A 17,758-nucleotide genomic window follows, 5' to 3' on the forward strand; every position below is an offset into this window, starting at 1 on the left:
ATATTAACCCTTGCATGCCTTCCTCAGCACTTGGCTTTACAACTCCTGTGAGGCAAGATTTGCAGAAATCAGACACATAATGATTTGTCTTCTGTCGCTGAGCAGCACTCTCTTCCTACTCAGAAAATTGCATTCCAGCCCTGTTTGATGCTTTGTTTTCCTGAAGAGATCTTAGAAGCATAAAATCTAAATATGCCATTTCCTATTCTATATGAAAGCAAAGGCAAGACTTAATTTGAATTTCTAGTTAATATGGTGCACAGAATTTTAAGAAACAGATTCATTGTACTAAAGTCATGTCCTGTCATGTGCCTGTACATATGAAAATCAAATAGTTTAGCTAGCTCTTCTGTAATCCTTTGTATGTTATTCCCCACTTTTGTATGCATATCTGTCTTTGTGCATGGGACACCATAAATACTGCACGCAGTGTAATGCCAAGAAAAAAATGGGATCTTTCTCATTTTTACTTCCACTTGATAAATATAGCTACTCTAAAATGTTTAGGATAGGAGAGTATAGATATACCAAGTAGCACAATAAGCTCACAAAGCTTGATATTTTATGCAGGGCCTAACTAACTAATGCCAGTGTTCATTCCTAAATAAAAAAATAATAATAATAATCTCTTCAGTGTGCAACTTCTGTGCTGTGTTCTGAAAGCCATTCTGGCTGGGTTTCCTCACAAACATAAACAAGACATGCATATGTACAGCAGACAGCCAGCATTCATAAGAGTTATTCAACCCGCCGAGGACGTCAGAATTCAGCCATGGAATATTACCCACAAATGTTTCCAAGAATAACCAGAGAGTTTGTGGACCCCTTCCTGCTGCACAAAGATTGCAGCCCTGCTCCAGAGTCTCAGGGCGTGAAGCCAGGTTCTCAAAACCAGAGGCAGGCGAGAGTTACTAGTACAGGCTGCTCTCAGTCATGAAATAGAAAACCCATATTTTAAAATCCGTCTTATTTTTTAAAAAGCATTATATCTTTTTTTAAAATTATTATTATTTGTGTTGTGACAAACTTTAAAAAGTGGTAGCTGTCCCACCATTCCCTATGACCAGTGTTCACTGCTTCTCTGATTTAGGTCTCTGGTGCTACTCTCTTCCCTCCTGTAGGCAGGAAGAGTTTAGAGAAGCTGAAATGGGACTCACTCACCCCTCAGATGGGGCAGGGAGGAGAAATCAGAAAAGGAAGGAACGAAGAGAACTAGTGAATAGAAACCCAAGGAAAAAAGAGCAGGAGAGACACCGGACAAAGATAGATCCTAGCTGCACAATAATCCTACCTGTTCAAAAGCCATCCCTATCCCACCTTGAATAACATGGCTACCCTGTCAATTCTTCTCTGTTCTTGTCCCACTTATGTGCAAGCTTCTTGGAAGCGCTATTTCCCTTAAGTTTCCATATGCTCTATAGAAAAGAACAAGACAAGCATTTCAAGGAGTCCTGTTTCCCAGTCACATGCCAACAACCCCCTTTGATGGTTTACATCTCGAAGACTGTTGGGAAACAAAGCCGGATAGCCTGAATCTGATACCAGTTTGTACTACACTGCCAGGCACAGCTGAGAAATCTCCAAATGCAAACCTAAATACAACCCTGAAATGCTATCATTCTGTTTCCTTGTTGCCCCAAAACCCCCTTAGTTTGCTGCTGGGCAGACTGAAATGGAAAAGACAAAAAGCTGGCAAGCTCCTCCATCCCTCACACCCACTCCAGAGAATGAGCTTGTTTCTCTGTGCCTGAAATCAACATCCACAGGAGGCTTGAAGAAGGCAGCAGGAGGGTGGTGTCTTGCTAATCAAATTCTAATCTACACACAATAGAAAATCTAAAACACCAACAGTTAAAACCATGCAAAGGCCACATCTCCAAAGTACAGAGTGCTTGGCAACAATGTCAGATTAAGGATTTCTTCTTCAAAACACCTCACAATTACTATCCACTTGCAACACACAAACATGCCCCAGCAGTGCCTTCACAGCTGCCAGACTGTCAGTGTGACCTGGGTTGAAAATATCCCTCCTCTTTGAGCATATTCCAGCCTCTTATCTTATTGAACTCACTGTAAAATGATGAGAAGAATAAGCATAAGCCTCACTGACTGTTTTCTGATGTGTCCCTGAGCCAGCTCACTGCCTGCAACATCTGTGCTGGCACAAGCAGGGCAGCAGCACACTGCCATGCAAAAACAAAAACCTGCAGATCCAAGCAGGACTTAAACTGGCATTGTTGCTGAAGGACTCTGCTTCATAGATCTGCAATCTGGGGCACACTGTTCGTCTGCCTACTAGGGAGATAAGTTGGAGGCCAGAAAGTTGGGCTCCACTTCCCAGCGTGGCCCTACGTAGTCAGTTCACCCCCAGGAGCATGGGAATACCAGCGCCCTCATGCTCTTAATGACAGATAGTCACTAATAAAAAGTCTTATATGCATTTTACTTTTTTCTATTTTACAAATTAAAGCTTTGCTTTCTACATACAAGGTAGTAAAATATGACTATAACATTCAACATTTGCCAATGTATTCCTCAATGTGTCTTGCTCCAAGTTTCAAGTAAGAGCTAATCATTTTCAGACATGGTAAAACTGGCAGTCAGGTAACACCAGGTCAGTATATCCATTACACAAGAAGTCAGAGAGAGACCAAGGTCTGTCAGAAAGCTGTTATACAGGCAAAGAGGGAGATGTGACCATCACCTTCCTTCAAGTCAAACCAAGGAGGGACTTGTACACTGCAGTCGGGTGACAGCAGTGAGACAACCAAGTCTCATTCAGGCCAGACTTCTTAGCCAACCAACACATTTCTTAAATTTTAATTTCAGGTGAATGGCTTCAAACAGGTCACAAGTTGTCACTAAATGCTTTTCCAGTACACATCTAAGTATCAGAGGAAAGGGCGTGATTTTTTAAAGAGAATTCTAATCATTTCCTAACTATGTATTGCAATTCCAGGAACCCAAAACAATCAGATCTGAAATGTCTGCCTGCATGCTGCCACATGTTGCCACTCTTCCCATGCAATAAGCAACATGCCAAGCAGAACACCTGATCTGCATAACGGCACAGGTAATAATGGTAGAGTATTTGTGGAAAAAGGTCTTATGGACACAATTTACAATTATGTAAATCCTACTACTCACTGGGACAAGTCACAGTCCTTGGAGCAGATCCAGAAAAAATAGTACATGGGGTGAAGTGTTATATAGCCCAACCTTGTCTGACTTAGGCATGCCCAGGTCAGCATAAGCCACCAAATACTCATCACTTCTGAAAATTTATCTGCTACTTGCATTTCTTCAGTAAGTATTTTACCACCTAATCTGGGGCTTGTGTTTCTGCACATTCCTTCTTGTGGAGGCTTTATTTGGTTTTCTTAACTTATTTCATGTGCCTGACTTGAACAGTCATCTGGCTGGCATGAAGACAATCCATGGGCCCAGAAGTTCCTTTATTCTAGAAAGATTTGCAATATAGGTCGGGCAGACAAATACAGCCCTTCACTTTTTATGATGCTTCTACAGAAAGGTACTTATTCTGTCAAAAGTATCTGTCACTGAGGAGCAGCAGGACTGAAAAAGACACAGTAGATGACAAACTGAACTTAGGGAACTCTAGGTTCAACCTTAAATGAAATGAGACAATTTGTCTTTCTATACAAACAGAATTTACCGAAATACAAGACATGTCTACCACTCAAACACAAGTCCCACTTAACCCTAATACTAATAGCTAAGCGTGACTTAAAGTGGTGTAGATACTTTGAATTGTCTCTTTTCTAAAGGCAAATTTTCATCCTAATTAAAAAAAATAAAATAATAAAAACTCTCAAGAGATCTCCAGTAAAATTTCCAGGCTACATTACCTATTATACATTATATTATCTTTAATATGCATTTACACCACTATCTGTATTAAGGAAAGTTACTTTAAGCTTGCTTTGGTACACACAATAATTAAAATACGCAGTTACTCTTAATATTTAGAGCATCAGCAGAAAATTTTATTCCTACATTAATTTTTCTGCTTATATTATTCATTTTCCAAATAAATATACTGAAGCTTTCTGTAAAAATTTTCTAATGGTTTGTGCTGTAAGAAGGAAAAAGAAAAGGACAAATATGCTTTTCTACTCACATTCCAGATAAACTTAACTTCTCACATCATTTTTAATTGATGGTTTTATAAGTATTTCTTCATGTGACTTTATCTCTCTCTTTTAGAAATACTCTCACTACAATCTACATATTTCTGATACATACAAAAGCAAATGAGAAGAAAACAGCGTGACTATAAAATACACTATCAGAGGAAGTAAATAGCAACAAGCTAAATAGCAGCAACAAAAAAGTGAGCACCATGCATTGTGATGAAGTCCTCAAACTGGAGTTTTATGATGGCAGCTTAAAGTTTCTTACATGCCCTTGTGTTGCAGCCCTGAATGAGCCAGGGACAGCTGCACCAATTCTCCACAATTAGTCAAGGTCAGACAGTGGAAAGGGAGGACATTCACTATTTGTCAAGAGAACAATGGCAGGAGGCTCAGCCTTTCTCAGCGAGGAATGACTGTTCACTGCATTCATTCAATCAGTGGTGAAATTATGCCTGGCTTTTTTTTTTTTTTTTTTTTTGTATAGTAGAGAGGGGCAACCTTTCTAGACAATCGAAGTGTAAGAACTAACAAGGCAAAGCAACAGCACAAAAACAAGCTTGTTTTAAGTACTGAAAGCATATGTTCTTGACACAAATTAATGTTTTGACACTTGCAGAGATGAAGGAAGTAATTTCCACAAGCTTCAAGTAAAAATACTAAACCCATTTAAACCTGTTACTTTATTATCGATCACTGGAGTTGCAGATTTAAAGAAATGGTGTTTTGTTTTAGTTTTTGTTTTAAAGACATGTTTTTCATAAACCTGCAAAAATATTCAGAAAGAAAAGAGTTACATTTTGGGCAAAGACTTTCCCTTAATGTAAGTAACCAACTAAAGGTGGAAAACTTGCAAAACAATCCAAAATAGCTGTCATTAGCAGGAGGGAAAACAAGAAAAGTTAAACATTTTTATTAACAATGAAATTTTATTTTAGTGTGTAATTCTTTGCACATGGGGCTGCCTTTCGAGTTTCTTTATGGTACTGCACAAATACAGAAGAGCCAAAATGTAGTTATAAATAATGGATATGAAGTAGTAGTTTTGATAAAACTCTCATGGTACTGCACTGGAATAAACAGCTTTACTTGTGTAAATCCTGTCACTTGCATGAACAAGTGCAGGGTGCAGAATGTGCTTAAACTGTTACATGGAGACTATACTGAGACCACCTTTTTTAAAACTGCGATGTGAATTTAGATATATTAAAAATTATCCATATTCATTGTAAACAGTATTTAAGCAAGTTCATTGTCGTACTGAATGCTAATATGCTTTTAAATGTTTTGTCATATTTGCATTCTTCAAAGGCAAACAATTTTTAGATACTTACGGCAGGAATTCTTACAATTAAGGAGTTTGAAAGCATTACTGTGAGTTTGTGTAATTAAAAACATCAAAGGGTAAATACTGTTTTTCTGGACACCACCTGAAAAAAATAGATTGCATTAGCTCTAGAAGAAAGGAATTTCTCCTTCAGGTAGTTTTTGCAGCTACTAAGGCTGCACGAGCCACACCTGTACTTGCACACTACCATAAAAGAGGAAAAGATGGAAATCCATGAACCATTGTAGTATCAACTTCTGCGGATTACTTCTACTATGACCCCAGCCATACTTACCTCTTTTGTTGTTGCTTCCCTGCAGACACATCAGGATGTTTGAAAACATTAAAAAAAAAAAAAAAAAAAAAAGCTCACCATCTGTTTGGTGGTTTTTCCTCCAAAAAATCTTTCCCCCCTGTGACCCAAAGATGCATCAACCCTGCAGTTAAGGATCCATCTGCCCCAGCTGAAAAACTGATTCTAGAAAGATTCTGTAACGGAAGGAAATGGGAGAGACTTTACCTTTACTTAACTTCACAGCCCAAATATTCTACATTCGTGATAAGGCTTTACTGAATTACATCTGAAAAAAATGGGTATTTTAATACATTTACTTTAGAACATCCCTTTTCACCTGAAGCAATTCCAAGAAATCCTTTAAACTAGTATGAATTGAATTCTTCATATATCTAATAAAGACTATGAATAGACTGCATGAACTGTGGCTGTTAATTGAGACAAGAAACAAGTGTACTACCTTCTAATTCTGAATCTTTAACAGCACTTTGTTATTGCATTGTTTACAAAGCAAGGCATCCTTGACTGGTTTCTTTATCATATTTCCTAGGTCAACTGAATGAATTAGAACAAGAGAATGTCAGAGTATAAAGTACCTTTTCATGCCATTTGGATAGATTCAGGCAAAATTACCTCTTTTCCAGCCTTGTGGATCTGCAGGAAGTTAATGCTTTTTTCTTCATGTTTAGCAGCCCCTTCCAGTCTGTCTTTCTGTAGAAAGAAGCCCTGCAAGGTAAATGAAATCTGCAAATGGGAGTAAACATTGAGGACATCTTTAAGCTGCTTGTCATACACCTTCTGTATTGATAAGTATGGTTACTGCTTCCTGTGATGAGACTTTGAACTTTAATTTTGTTCGTTTTAATCTTCCTCTCCCCCAACCTAAAGCAAAAGCTTTGCACCATCCTCCCCACATTAGCTGCTATCTATTTGCTAGAAGGTGAAAACAGCCCCCCATGTTTGAAAACAGTGCTGATCAACAGGAAATATCTGTCTCTTCTAACACTGAAAAAAAAAAAAAAAAAGGGAAATGTATTAGAATAAGAAAGACACCATTTCTTAACCTATTCCAGTCTTTTCACTAAATCTATCATAAATCAAACCAACCAAAAAAAAAAACAGCTTGGGACTTATTGGATCTGAGAAAAAACTTATTCAAATGAATTCTTCTAGCTAAAGGCAACTGTTATTTAATTGCATATTTTGAATTTTTCAGACTGAAAAACTAGATATTTCTATTTCATACTGACTTTTCATATATTTGGAAGGCTGAATTTTGAAACGTCAGAGCACATTAGGCGATAATATTTTGTGGCAATATTGAGAGTTGGTTTTTTTTTTTTTTTTCACAAATGTGTCTACTGCCATATCTGGTATCAGTACCTGACTGGCTTGCAAATTTTTGCACACAGCCCAAAAAAGGAAAAGTATTTCTTGAAACTTTTATCGAGTATAAACTATGCAAGTCATAGCACTTTACATGAAAGTTTTACCCACAGGGAAAAAGAAAAGAATAATGAAACTGATATTAATGTTGAATATCTAATAACTTACAAGCTATTTTTACAACCTTCATTTAAAGTCACCATGTCATCTTTTCTCTAAACACCATTAAATCTAACTAGAAATGCCTCAAATTAGAGTAAAATTCTTCCTGAACACTGAGGGCTGCAGAATGTTCCCAATATATCTATTCAAATATACATGTTGCCTATAAAAAGTAAATAAATCTTTTTATGTGATTGCAAAACATGTCTAAAATGTTTTAATTCATCAGCATAGTTTTATGATAGATGTGTATTCTCTTTAAAACTAGGTCTAAGACTGATGGATGTACAGTTTACCCACACAGTAATAAGAATATACAGTAGTTTCAGGTAGTTTATAAAACAGAAGTCACTGATGGTGAATAAAGTGCTATAAACGACATTCAGCACAGTATCCAACCTGCCATTTGGATAGTACATTTATGGATTTGACAGTGAGTGTCTTTTCTTATGGAGGTTAATAGAGTCACAACTTACGTATTGGCAAAGTTGAACTAATCTATACAGCCTGTCAGGAGAAGGCCAGGTGGAAGGGTAACTTAGAAAATATTGAAATAACTTTCTGCCTACAATAACAAGAAGGCAAGTTAGGAAGAACTAGGATTCTGAGTATTCCAGTTCCCTCCTGACATTGCTCAGTGTGTACTAACTTCTGTCCCCATCAACCCTGAGAGCCTGAAACACAGAAAAGTCACAGAATCATAGAATGGTTTGGGTTGGAAGGGACCTTAAATATCATCTAATTCCAACCCACCTGCTATGGGAAGGGACACCTTCCACCAGACAAGGTTGCTCAAAGTCATCTATAAAGACCTGGGTATATAGCAAATTATTTATGAATGGAAATGTATACCACAAACACACTGTTAAATCTTAATGTACATCTCTATGAACCCAAAATGTCACTGACTGCTGAATTTGTTCATTCTAAATACTATGCTGTACTGAAAACCTATGAAATTAAGCTGTTTGGAAGAGAGCAAACTGATCAGGTACCAAGACTTGATGGACAGACCAAATAAACCACCTTTATTTAAACCTATTAAACTATTTCTAGTTTAACAATATTCAGTACTAAGGGGAAGCACTAAGGCAGGCAAAATGCAATTCCCACAGAATTTATATCACAAAACAAATTATTATGAGAAGAATTAGCATTCTTTAAAGATAGGGGAAAAAAAAAAAAAAAAGGAAGCTGAACCAAAATTGTAACAAAAATCTTTTTTCTGGCTTTCTAAAATCAATGGAATCACAACCACAAGTGTGGTAGAATCCTGAAATTCGATTCTAAACTCTCTCTGAAATTTGTTATGAAACAAGGTCAGAAATTCTACTGTAGAACCAAATAAAAATAGGAATCAAGGTTAGAAATTCTACTGTAGACCCAAATAAAAAATAGAATTATACTATAGATCCGAACATAAACTCTTCTTTTCAAATTACAAAATTGTGAGCATGTATCACTGTACACTAGCAATAATTTCTGTTACTATTAATTTTTGCTGCTATAAATCCTATAAATTGATATACTACTATAAATTGCAGAAATGCAATTTGAATAATTTCACACATATCTGTTTGTTGCCTGGAATAGTTGCAGGAAGAAAAGAACATAAGAGTAAGAACATTTATCAAAGCATCTAATTTAAAATCAGGATTAAAAAAAAAAATTTAGAATGTGCATTTATTAGCTATTACCTCCAATATCTGCTAAAACCAATGACTAAGATAAGACCTCAAGTTCTTGGTATTCAATAAAGGGCCTTGACTTTCAGAGGACAAGTGCTCACTGCTTTCTGAATCATTAAGTAGAAAATTAAGGGCTGTGCTCCTCCATCCTGGCAGAAGCATACCATATGATTTAGGTGATGAGTCACTGAGCTGGAATTTCGATGATCAAATATTCACAATGAGATCCTTGAGAATGAGCTACAGACCAAGACCAAGAATTATTCACAGAAGTTATCGGGTGAACAGTTTTAAATAATGAGCACATATGAGAGTCTTTGCTTATACAATTTGTGAAGGAAAAAAACCCAACACATATAAATTGTGGAATAAATTACTAATTTTAAAATATGCATCTGGCTCCAAAACATATTTACTACATTACAGTGAACTAAAAGCCTGTAGACTGACTGCCCTTTGTATTTTCTAAGCATAAAGTTTTCACAACAGCCATGCACTGCAAGAATACATCTGAGTTGAAGTGATGGTGAGAGTTGTTGTGGAAAACATAATGTATTGCTTCTTTGATCAAAGGTCAAACTTAGAATAGTAATGCAAACACAAAGTGTCTGGGCATAGGTGAGAAATCTTTCATAAATCCAGCAGAAGTGAAAGCTGTCAGTAGTTTCTTTTTATGAGCTTGTCTGATGACAGTGGCCTGAGGTACCAATTAAAGGGAGTTACTTTATGACATTATTAGTGCAAAGTGTGTTCAAAGGTGAGCCTATTTGTCATGCCTGATTAGCACCAAGTATGGGAAAAAAAATTAAAATGGCAACAAACCAAGCAAAATCTGTTTTTAAAAAGATCCAGTCAAATTGATTTGACTTTCATTTGCTCAACTACAAATTCTATTTCCTTCAATTTTTTTTGCATTTTTTTTAATTAATGATTCTGAACAGAATTTTTTACCATCCCACTGGTGCCATAAGACCTATTAATACTCTAGTGCAGATAATTTTATTGAGAATTTGGGTGGGAGGTTTTGATTTACTGGACTGTCTAATCATGCTGTTATTCTACCCTTTGCTTCTCTCATTCTAAGCTATTTGACCAACACTCCACAAGCCCATGACTTAAAAAATTGAGCATGTAATGCAAAACTTTCAGCAATTATACAAATTAATAATGAGGCTTGGTATGAATATTTTCAGCAAAACTTGAAACCCCCCTGAAAAACTCCAAGACTTTTGCAAACTCTTCTTGAGAGAGGGTCTAGAAAAACATTTTTCATCACAAAGTCAGGAAACTGGATGAAACTTTGAGAGCAGACCTCCTGTAAGGACAACCTTTTCCTAGCGTAAACGTCAGTAGGGCTTTCCCATTTTCCCACTTCCTCAAGTAAAGAAAGGAGGTTTTGTTAATCACTCCCCATAATTCCTGATTTCAAAATCTGAGATTGATCAGAGGCAGTCAATAGGTTTCCATTTTATTAACTATCAATAAAGCCACCTTCTCTTCCTAGCGTGGAACCAAAGCAAAGCATTACAACCAAATGCAACCATACTTCAGACAGCTCAAGAGGAAAGGGCAGTTCTATTGATTTAAATGTTGACAGTTTTTTTTTAAGTACAACCTATGAAAAGGTGCATTAAAACATCATAATTTGCCTAAAAGTCATCTTACAATGCTATCTAGAATTTAAACTATGAAACTGACTCTTCTTGCCATCTTTTTGGCTTGACAAAAGCCAAAAAACCCACCCCCAAAAAACAGCACCAAACCTGTCTGGCCATTTCCCTCCATCCACAACATGAAAACAAACCTTTTGTGCCATTATGAATCCTAACCATGAGTCTAACTACAGAATTCACTAAGGTGAGCGGCATTTCCTAGACAGTAGCATTTTACCTGAATAAACATGCTTGAATCTAGTCCAACATTAACAGTGGTTGCATCCAATTCATGTTAAGTAATCAGGAAGGATGTGTACATACAGAATGCATGTCTCAGGTACTGAGAATCTAGTCTCAATAGGTATGCAACACAGAGTCCCCTACAGATTTGCAGATGGAATACATAACGCATGCAAACAGAACATCTAGAATGTTTTCTACTGAGTCCTTAGCTAACTGGCTGAGATCATCTATATAGAGGAAACTCAACACACTAAGATAAGCTCTACAGCAATGTCTCAACTGCCTGTCCACCACAAACACTGAAAAGGCCGCTTAAAATTTGTACACCCTTCTAAAAATGGAAATGTTACTGCTGTCATTAAAATTAATAAAAAAGCTAAAGGTATAAACCTGTAATCAGTTTGGCTGCCCTAAACTGTTTTAATATGTTGGGATGCCAGTGTAAGACAAGAGAATTCCATTCAAATCAATTAAAAATAAATCAGACGCTAAATAAACAAAAGTACAGTGGACAATGAGAAATGTTTTTCCTCCTTTGACAGAGAAGAACAAGTCTTATTTCAGATTTTAAAAGTCTAACCACATCTCTTAGCTGTGTACCTGTGCAACTTGATAGGAGCTTTTCCAGGGCTTTTAGTAGTCATTAAATGAGTAAACCTACAGTAATTCTTGCTCTTTCCTTACCCTCTCCTTGCCATGAGCAAGGATAGTTGCAAAAGCTTGATAGTTACAAAAGTGACCTCACGCTCTGTCCCTCATTTCTGTTCTTAGTTCCTTTTTTATGTCTCTTCTTTACTTATCATTTGTTCAGTAGTATCCAGGTGTCCTCCAAATTTCCAATGTAGAAGTTACCAACAATCTCACATATTAAAACCATTAAACTTAAAAGAAGTACTGAGGAAAATACAGTTTTCAGCTTCACCACATTAATTACAAATGACTTATGGCTCCAGTGTGGGTGTGAGTCTTGGAGCACTTATTAACATGGGAAAATAAAATACTGAGAAAAACTTTGAGGCCAGGTAGAGACAACGTACAGGCAAGAAAAAAATTACAAAGGAATTTCTGGGAGTACCAGTGCAGTACAAGCATGGGTAGTGGAACTTGCCACTTAGTTAGGTCAGAGAATGAAAACAAGATTATGAAAACCAGATAATTACAACATCTTGTAGAAAGCTATTCCTTCTAATGGAAAGGCCAACCAAAAGGAGATGAAGTAGTGGGGGGTAATCACACCTAAGCACCATGTAGGAACTAATAGCAATGGTAAAAAATTTATTCTTTCCTAAAAAGATTGAGGTAAATTGAGTCAAAACAGTCAAAAGATTTACAGAGCCAGAGAGAAAGAGGTGATAGCAGCAGCAGCAAAGTAATTTCTCATTTTCCCTCAAAGGCTTACTTTTATTATTTACGGGAGATTGACTATTGACCAGCTACTTCAGAGAAAATTAAACTAAGGAAATGAATTTTGCATTCTTGCCTGAAACTGTGGAGTCTGTTGCCATTCTCGCAGGAGGAAGACAAGCTAGGATCCGTCTCTGTCTCTTTTGGGCTCTTCTCTTAACACCTGAGAGTTCTGTTGTCCCTTTACACCATTTTACCCATCACCAACAAGTCAGTGCCCCAACATCAGCACTTTTCTCCACTGACTCAAAAATAGTAGTTATGGTAAAAATATATGAGTATGTGGCACTAGCACCAGACTGTTATCCTTTAGAAATCATGTTTTCACATTTGTATAGTAAAAAAGTTCTCCAGTGGAGATGTTTATTAAGTATTAAACAAGTTCTGAAGACTGCGAAAAGCAGATTGAGACTGCAGCTCTTCTCATAAGAATGCCAGAGTAATTAATCCAAAAAAATAAATCATCAGAGCTTCAAGGGGCTCAATGAAATCCAAGAGAGCTGAGCCACACTAACTGTTCAAAGAATGTGACCAGCTTAGGGACTATGTAATAGTTAATGCTAAATATACTAAATACAGTAGTAGTCTTCTACTACTCTGTCTAGAAGATACTCTGAATATTTGTTGTTCTATGCTGAATTCAGGTATGAAAATGAGTATTGTCTTCCAGGCCCAACTGCCCATGGAGCTGGAAAAGATTTTTCTCCTCTTTCACTGCCTATGTGGAGGTCAGGACAGGTTAGAAGCATCAGAGACCACCTACCATCAGAGACAGAGGTCTCTGATTTTGAGCAGTGTGAAAGAACACGAGACGAGGCAAATGCTGAGCATCTTCTCCCACATCTCTGTAATTCTTCTCGTACACATCATACCAAGCATTAAAGGTGTGCTGAGAAGGAATTATCACCATTATCATCTGGATCACAGGACTACCCAATACACAGTAACATAGAATCACAGAATTATTAAGGTTGGAAAAGACCTCCAAGATCATCTGGTCCAACTTAATACCAATGTCACCCACTAAACCATGTCCCTAAGCACCACGTCCAACCTTTCCTTGAACACCCCCAGGGATGGTGACGCCACCACCTCCCTGGGCAACCCGTTCCAATGCCTGACTGCTCTTTCTGAAAAGAAATGTCTCCTAATTTCCAACCTAAACCTCCCCTGGCACAACCATTCCCTCTTGTCCTACCACTAGTTATCTGTGAGAAGAGGTGAACCCTCAGCTCCCCACAGCTTCCTTTCAGGCAGTTGTAGAGAGCAATAAGGTCCCCCCTGAGCCTCCTCTTCTCTAGACAACAACCCCAGTTCCCTTAGCCACTCCTCACAGGACTTGAGTCCCAGGCCCTTCACCAGATTCACAGCCCTTCTCTGGACACATTCCAGGGCCTCGATGTCCTTCCTGTAGTAAGGGGCCCAAAACTGAACACAGTACTCAAGGTGCGGCCTCACCAGAGCAGAGTACAGGGGGATGGTCACCTCCCTGGTCCTGCTGGCTATGCTATTCCTGATACAAGCCAGGATGCCGTTGGCCTGCTTGGCCACCTGGGCACACTGCAGGCTCATGTTCAGGTGAGCGCTGAGCAACACACCAAGATCCTTTTCTTCTGCACAGTGCATGGGGTTGTTGTGGCCAAAGCGCAGGACCCAGCACTTAGCCATGTTGAACCTCATCCTATTGGCCTCTGCCCATCGACTCGTCCAGTCCAGGTCCCTCTGCAGGGCCTTCCTACCTTCCGGCAGATCAGCATTTCCCCCCAGCTTGGTGTCTTTGGGATTATTTGAAGGGATCTTGCCTAATCACTTCCCTCGTATCACTGAGGTATTTGCAATTAATGATGTCCCAGTCACTCCTGTTACTAATCAACATGTTTTTCTAAGAATCACACTACCTGCTATAACCAATCTGTAAATCTGTTGCAAGGGATTTCTGGAGCACTTAGAGCCTTGCAAAGCACACAGAGAGGATGATGTGAAACCCCTCTGGCCCTAATTTCAATGTACCTCAATGAGACTGGAAGGTACACTCTTTTTCATTGGGTTAATGATGCTAAACAAAATAAACACCTGAATGTACTGCCTACACATTTCCCAGCACACAAAGAAAACAGATTTCCAGCTCAGTAATGTTGCCTGTACCTCAAGACCTATGCACGTTGCCAATCACAAACAGAGAGCAAGGACTAATGCAGAATTATACTGCACACTTAAAAAAAAGTTAAACTTCTGCTGAAGCAATAATTGATATTCCTCTTTTTATACATTCTCTTTAAACAAATCCAATATACCAACATTACTTAACTACAAAAAAATTCACTGCCCTAAGAAGTCCTGCTATTCACAACAGAAGTAACTTCCAGACAGCTAGTTCTCCACCCATGATCTTTTCTTTTGTTTCAGAACTTCAAAATGCTGAAGGTACTCTGCTTATTTATCTTAACATGCTAAATTCAGGTGGTTGAGAAATACCTAAGATAAAACTCCTTACTCCTATCATGATTTTATTTTTTTTTTTAAAGTTACCTTCCAAAACTTATTCCAGCAAAGCCTGCTGGCATTACAACACAGAAATGAACAAACATTTCATTCTGGGCTTTCCGATGTTACATTCTTTTCTTTCAGTTGTTTTCAGTTCTACAAGACCTGCCTCTTCCATATCAGTTACAAAAATATCCAGATAAATTCCAAAATTCTGTTACTTAGTGCCCTTTAATAATCACTGAGAAATCTTCTAGGACTTTTTTTTTGCAAGTCTTTCTGTTTTCTGAGTTTAGATTTACCATTTTCAAATCTCAAAGTACATCTTCATGGAGAATCATCAGACATAAAACTTAAAGAGTAAAATATTACGTAGTAGTTTCACTATTTTATAATCTAAGAGGAAGGCTTCTGAACCTATTCTAATCTTACACGATTATCTAGCGTGTACCAATTTGAACAGGAAGCCCTTAATGTCCTTCTGCAATGCTGATAGTCAAGGTGACAAAAGTCTTGCTTACTTTATTGTGCTGCAGTTGACCCTAGTCAATGTATTTATGACTTCTTTTGAAGTGTAATTCAAATTTAAGTGTTCCCATTATATTGCAAACTCTGTTTGGTATACTAAGTGATATAAGTCTGTAACTCCCAGATAGGGTGACATATTTAGAACAAGAATTCTTAACGCTAAGGACATGAGATATACTCTTAAACCTAGCTAAATCAATTAGAAACAAGTTCCATATCTTAAAAAATCTAACCAGCAATCTCATCTCACATAGTATGATGAAGGCCCAGCATCACTAGGAGAAACAAAAATTATTATATAATACAACATTATTCTGCCTTCTTTCCTTTTCAGCCCAGGATTCTAGAGGAAAACACAGAAGTATCCTAAATTGCCATTGCTTCATATATCACTTTGCTCTTTAAAAATGAGAACACAGTAATATTTTAACAAACAAAATGGTTAGGTATTTCCAGGTATATTCAGAGAATAACTCATTGTTTGATCAAAGACATTTTTACACAGTTGCACAATGAAAACTATCTGTATGTATGTAAACCGAAAATAGTGAATGCAGCACAATGGAAGAGCCATTTAACCTGTGAATTGCAAGGTTATTTTTGTAGCTGTGTCCTGTCTAACCAGTGCAGCAGATGATTTATGGTCTCCAGCAGAGCTTCATCATCATTGTTCTCACCTTTATTTCCATCATAGTTAATTAAAGGGAAGGTCATTGTCACCTTATGTTTTAAACCTTCTTAACATAATATATCACCCTGGGTATGCTTTAATAAGGGGACCTGTGAAGGAATGCTGTTATAAGAAGAAAAAAAAAAAAAAGAAAAAAAAAACTTTACAGCATAATCCATCCTGTTAACAATTACGCCTTAAATTTACACATAATGAAAGTTAATAAGCAGACAAAATGAAGGCTACATCTTGATACTCATTCAAATCTTGATTAATTGGCTGCACGATCTAATGAAATAAACAGTACTATATGCTTTTCCTGGCTTCAGGCGTAGGTACAAGAGTGAGTTTCAAAAGTAAAGATCTTCCCCTGAAATAATTTTTGCATACAAAACACTGTGCCAGTAAAAAGAAGAAGAAAAAAGCAAAGTACGTATTTTAAATATTACCAGAGAAACCTCTTCTGATGTTATGTGTACAAAATAAACCACCTTTAAGTTGAAGACTGGCTCAGACAGATTACAAAATATTCAGACAATGAAGACAATGGTTCTTATTACAGTTTCAGTAGGTGTTAGCATTTTTAAACCCCCTAAGGGAAAAATTCAAACTGACATATAATTACCTACTAAAGTGAACCAACTCTCTAAAACACACACACATCTAAGAGAAAAATTGTTTAAATATATATTTAAATACTTACTCCAGAAGATCTCCAAAACTCTTCTATGCTTAATCTGTTTTAAACAGTTTTCAAACTATTATGCTGTTTAAATGATGGGCCAAAATATGAGCTAAACATATATGGAAAATGGAGTTCTCAGTAGCTGTGTTTCACAGAATCAATATTCTCATTAGCCACAGACAGTTATAGGAGTCCAGAATGCTGAGCACTTTTATGGCTTTGCAAGCTCATTTCCATGCTGGAAGACAAAGCTGATTTTTATTACAGTATTACTGGACCGTAGTATAAGCCCTAAAAGAGGCAATGTACAAAAGTATGGTCCTTGTCATTTGTATGCATAGTACCTGCTGTCCTCCCGTTGTAAATACAGCAGCCTTCAACTTGCCTAAATGGTGTCAAGCTTTCGGCTGAGCCAGCTGGCCTCTGCAGGTAAATCATGGACCACAGAACCAGTCTTTTTACTGGCAGCTAAAAAATTGGATTCATGGATGAAAGTCCTGTCCATCAGTTTAGATGTTACCACTAATTTTGTCTTCCTGTACACACCAAAGCTTCCCCATCTGTGGAGAAAATAACTGGTCTATATAGGACCAGAAATGCCGATTCAGCACCTGCTTGTCCTGGTTGCTACTGCTGCTTCCAGTGGGGAAGTATGCACCTCCGACATATTATTACACTTCTAGATGGTAGCTTCAAGATCTGTCTTGTGCCTCTGTGGTTTGAGAAGTCAGCATACAATTCCATTATTTTCCAGGAAGGGAAATTTTTATCAACACCTTCCAATGATTGTGCTGGAAACATCTGCAGAAGAGTGGCTAATAACCTGCCCCCTGGACAGCTTGCTCTTGACCCCAGCTATGCTTTTAAAAGTAACATATACCTGTCCAGACAACAGAAGTATGACATTATTACTCTCTGGAGACAATATAAATACATTATCTCCTTATTTGTCTTGATTTGTTTCCTGACAACAGTAATGAAAGCCCTAAAGCTGAGATCCAAGCCTGTGAGCACTTCCACGAAGAGTCACAGACTGGGTAATGGCAGCATAAAAAAAGGTTGCCATACAATCATGAC

The 17,758-nt window shown here is 37.5% G+C and overlaps 1 protein-coding gene across 12 annotated transcripts in view; it reads right to left on the reverse strand.

The window, feature by feature from the left end:
• The window catches only part of LOC308190113 (uncharacterized protein), a 252,343-nt gene that overhangs the window by 210,965 nt on the left and 23,620 nt on the right, over positions 1 to 17,758 (reverse strand). For 9 of the 12 annotated variants that reach the window (XR_013946902.1, XR_013946903.1, XR_013946904.1 and 6 more), the window contains exons 2-5: positions 6,410 to 6,502; positions 6,002 to 6,062; positions 5,777 to 5,795; positions 5,489 to 5,584 (exon numbers count right to left, since the gene is read on the reverse strand). Coding sequence is in view for 2 of the 12 variants with exons in the window: in XM_080581083.1 (XP_080437209.1) it covers positions 6,410 to 6,502 (93 nt within the window). In the remaining 10 variants the exon portion in view is untranslated. Of the gene's footprint in view, positions 1 to 5,488; positions 5,585 to 5,776; positions 5,796 to 5,854; positions 5,971 to 6,001; positions 6,063 to 6,372; positions 6,503 to 17,758 lie in introns of all 12 variants that reach the window. The other 3 variants (XM_080581083.1, XM_080581084.1, XR_013946907.1) reach the window with 2 other exon arrangements.

The sequence above is a fragment of the Anser brachyrhynchus genome, assembly GCF_964034855.1.
Source record: "Anser brachyrhynchus genome assembly, chromosome: 2".
Lineage (NCBI taxonomy): Eukaryota > Metazoa > Chordata > Aves > Anseriformes > Anatidae > Anser > Anser brachyrhynchus.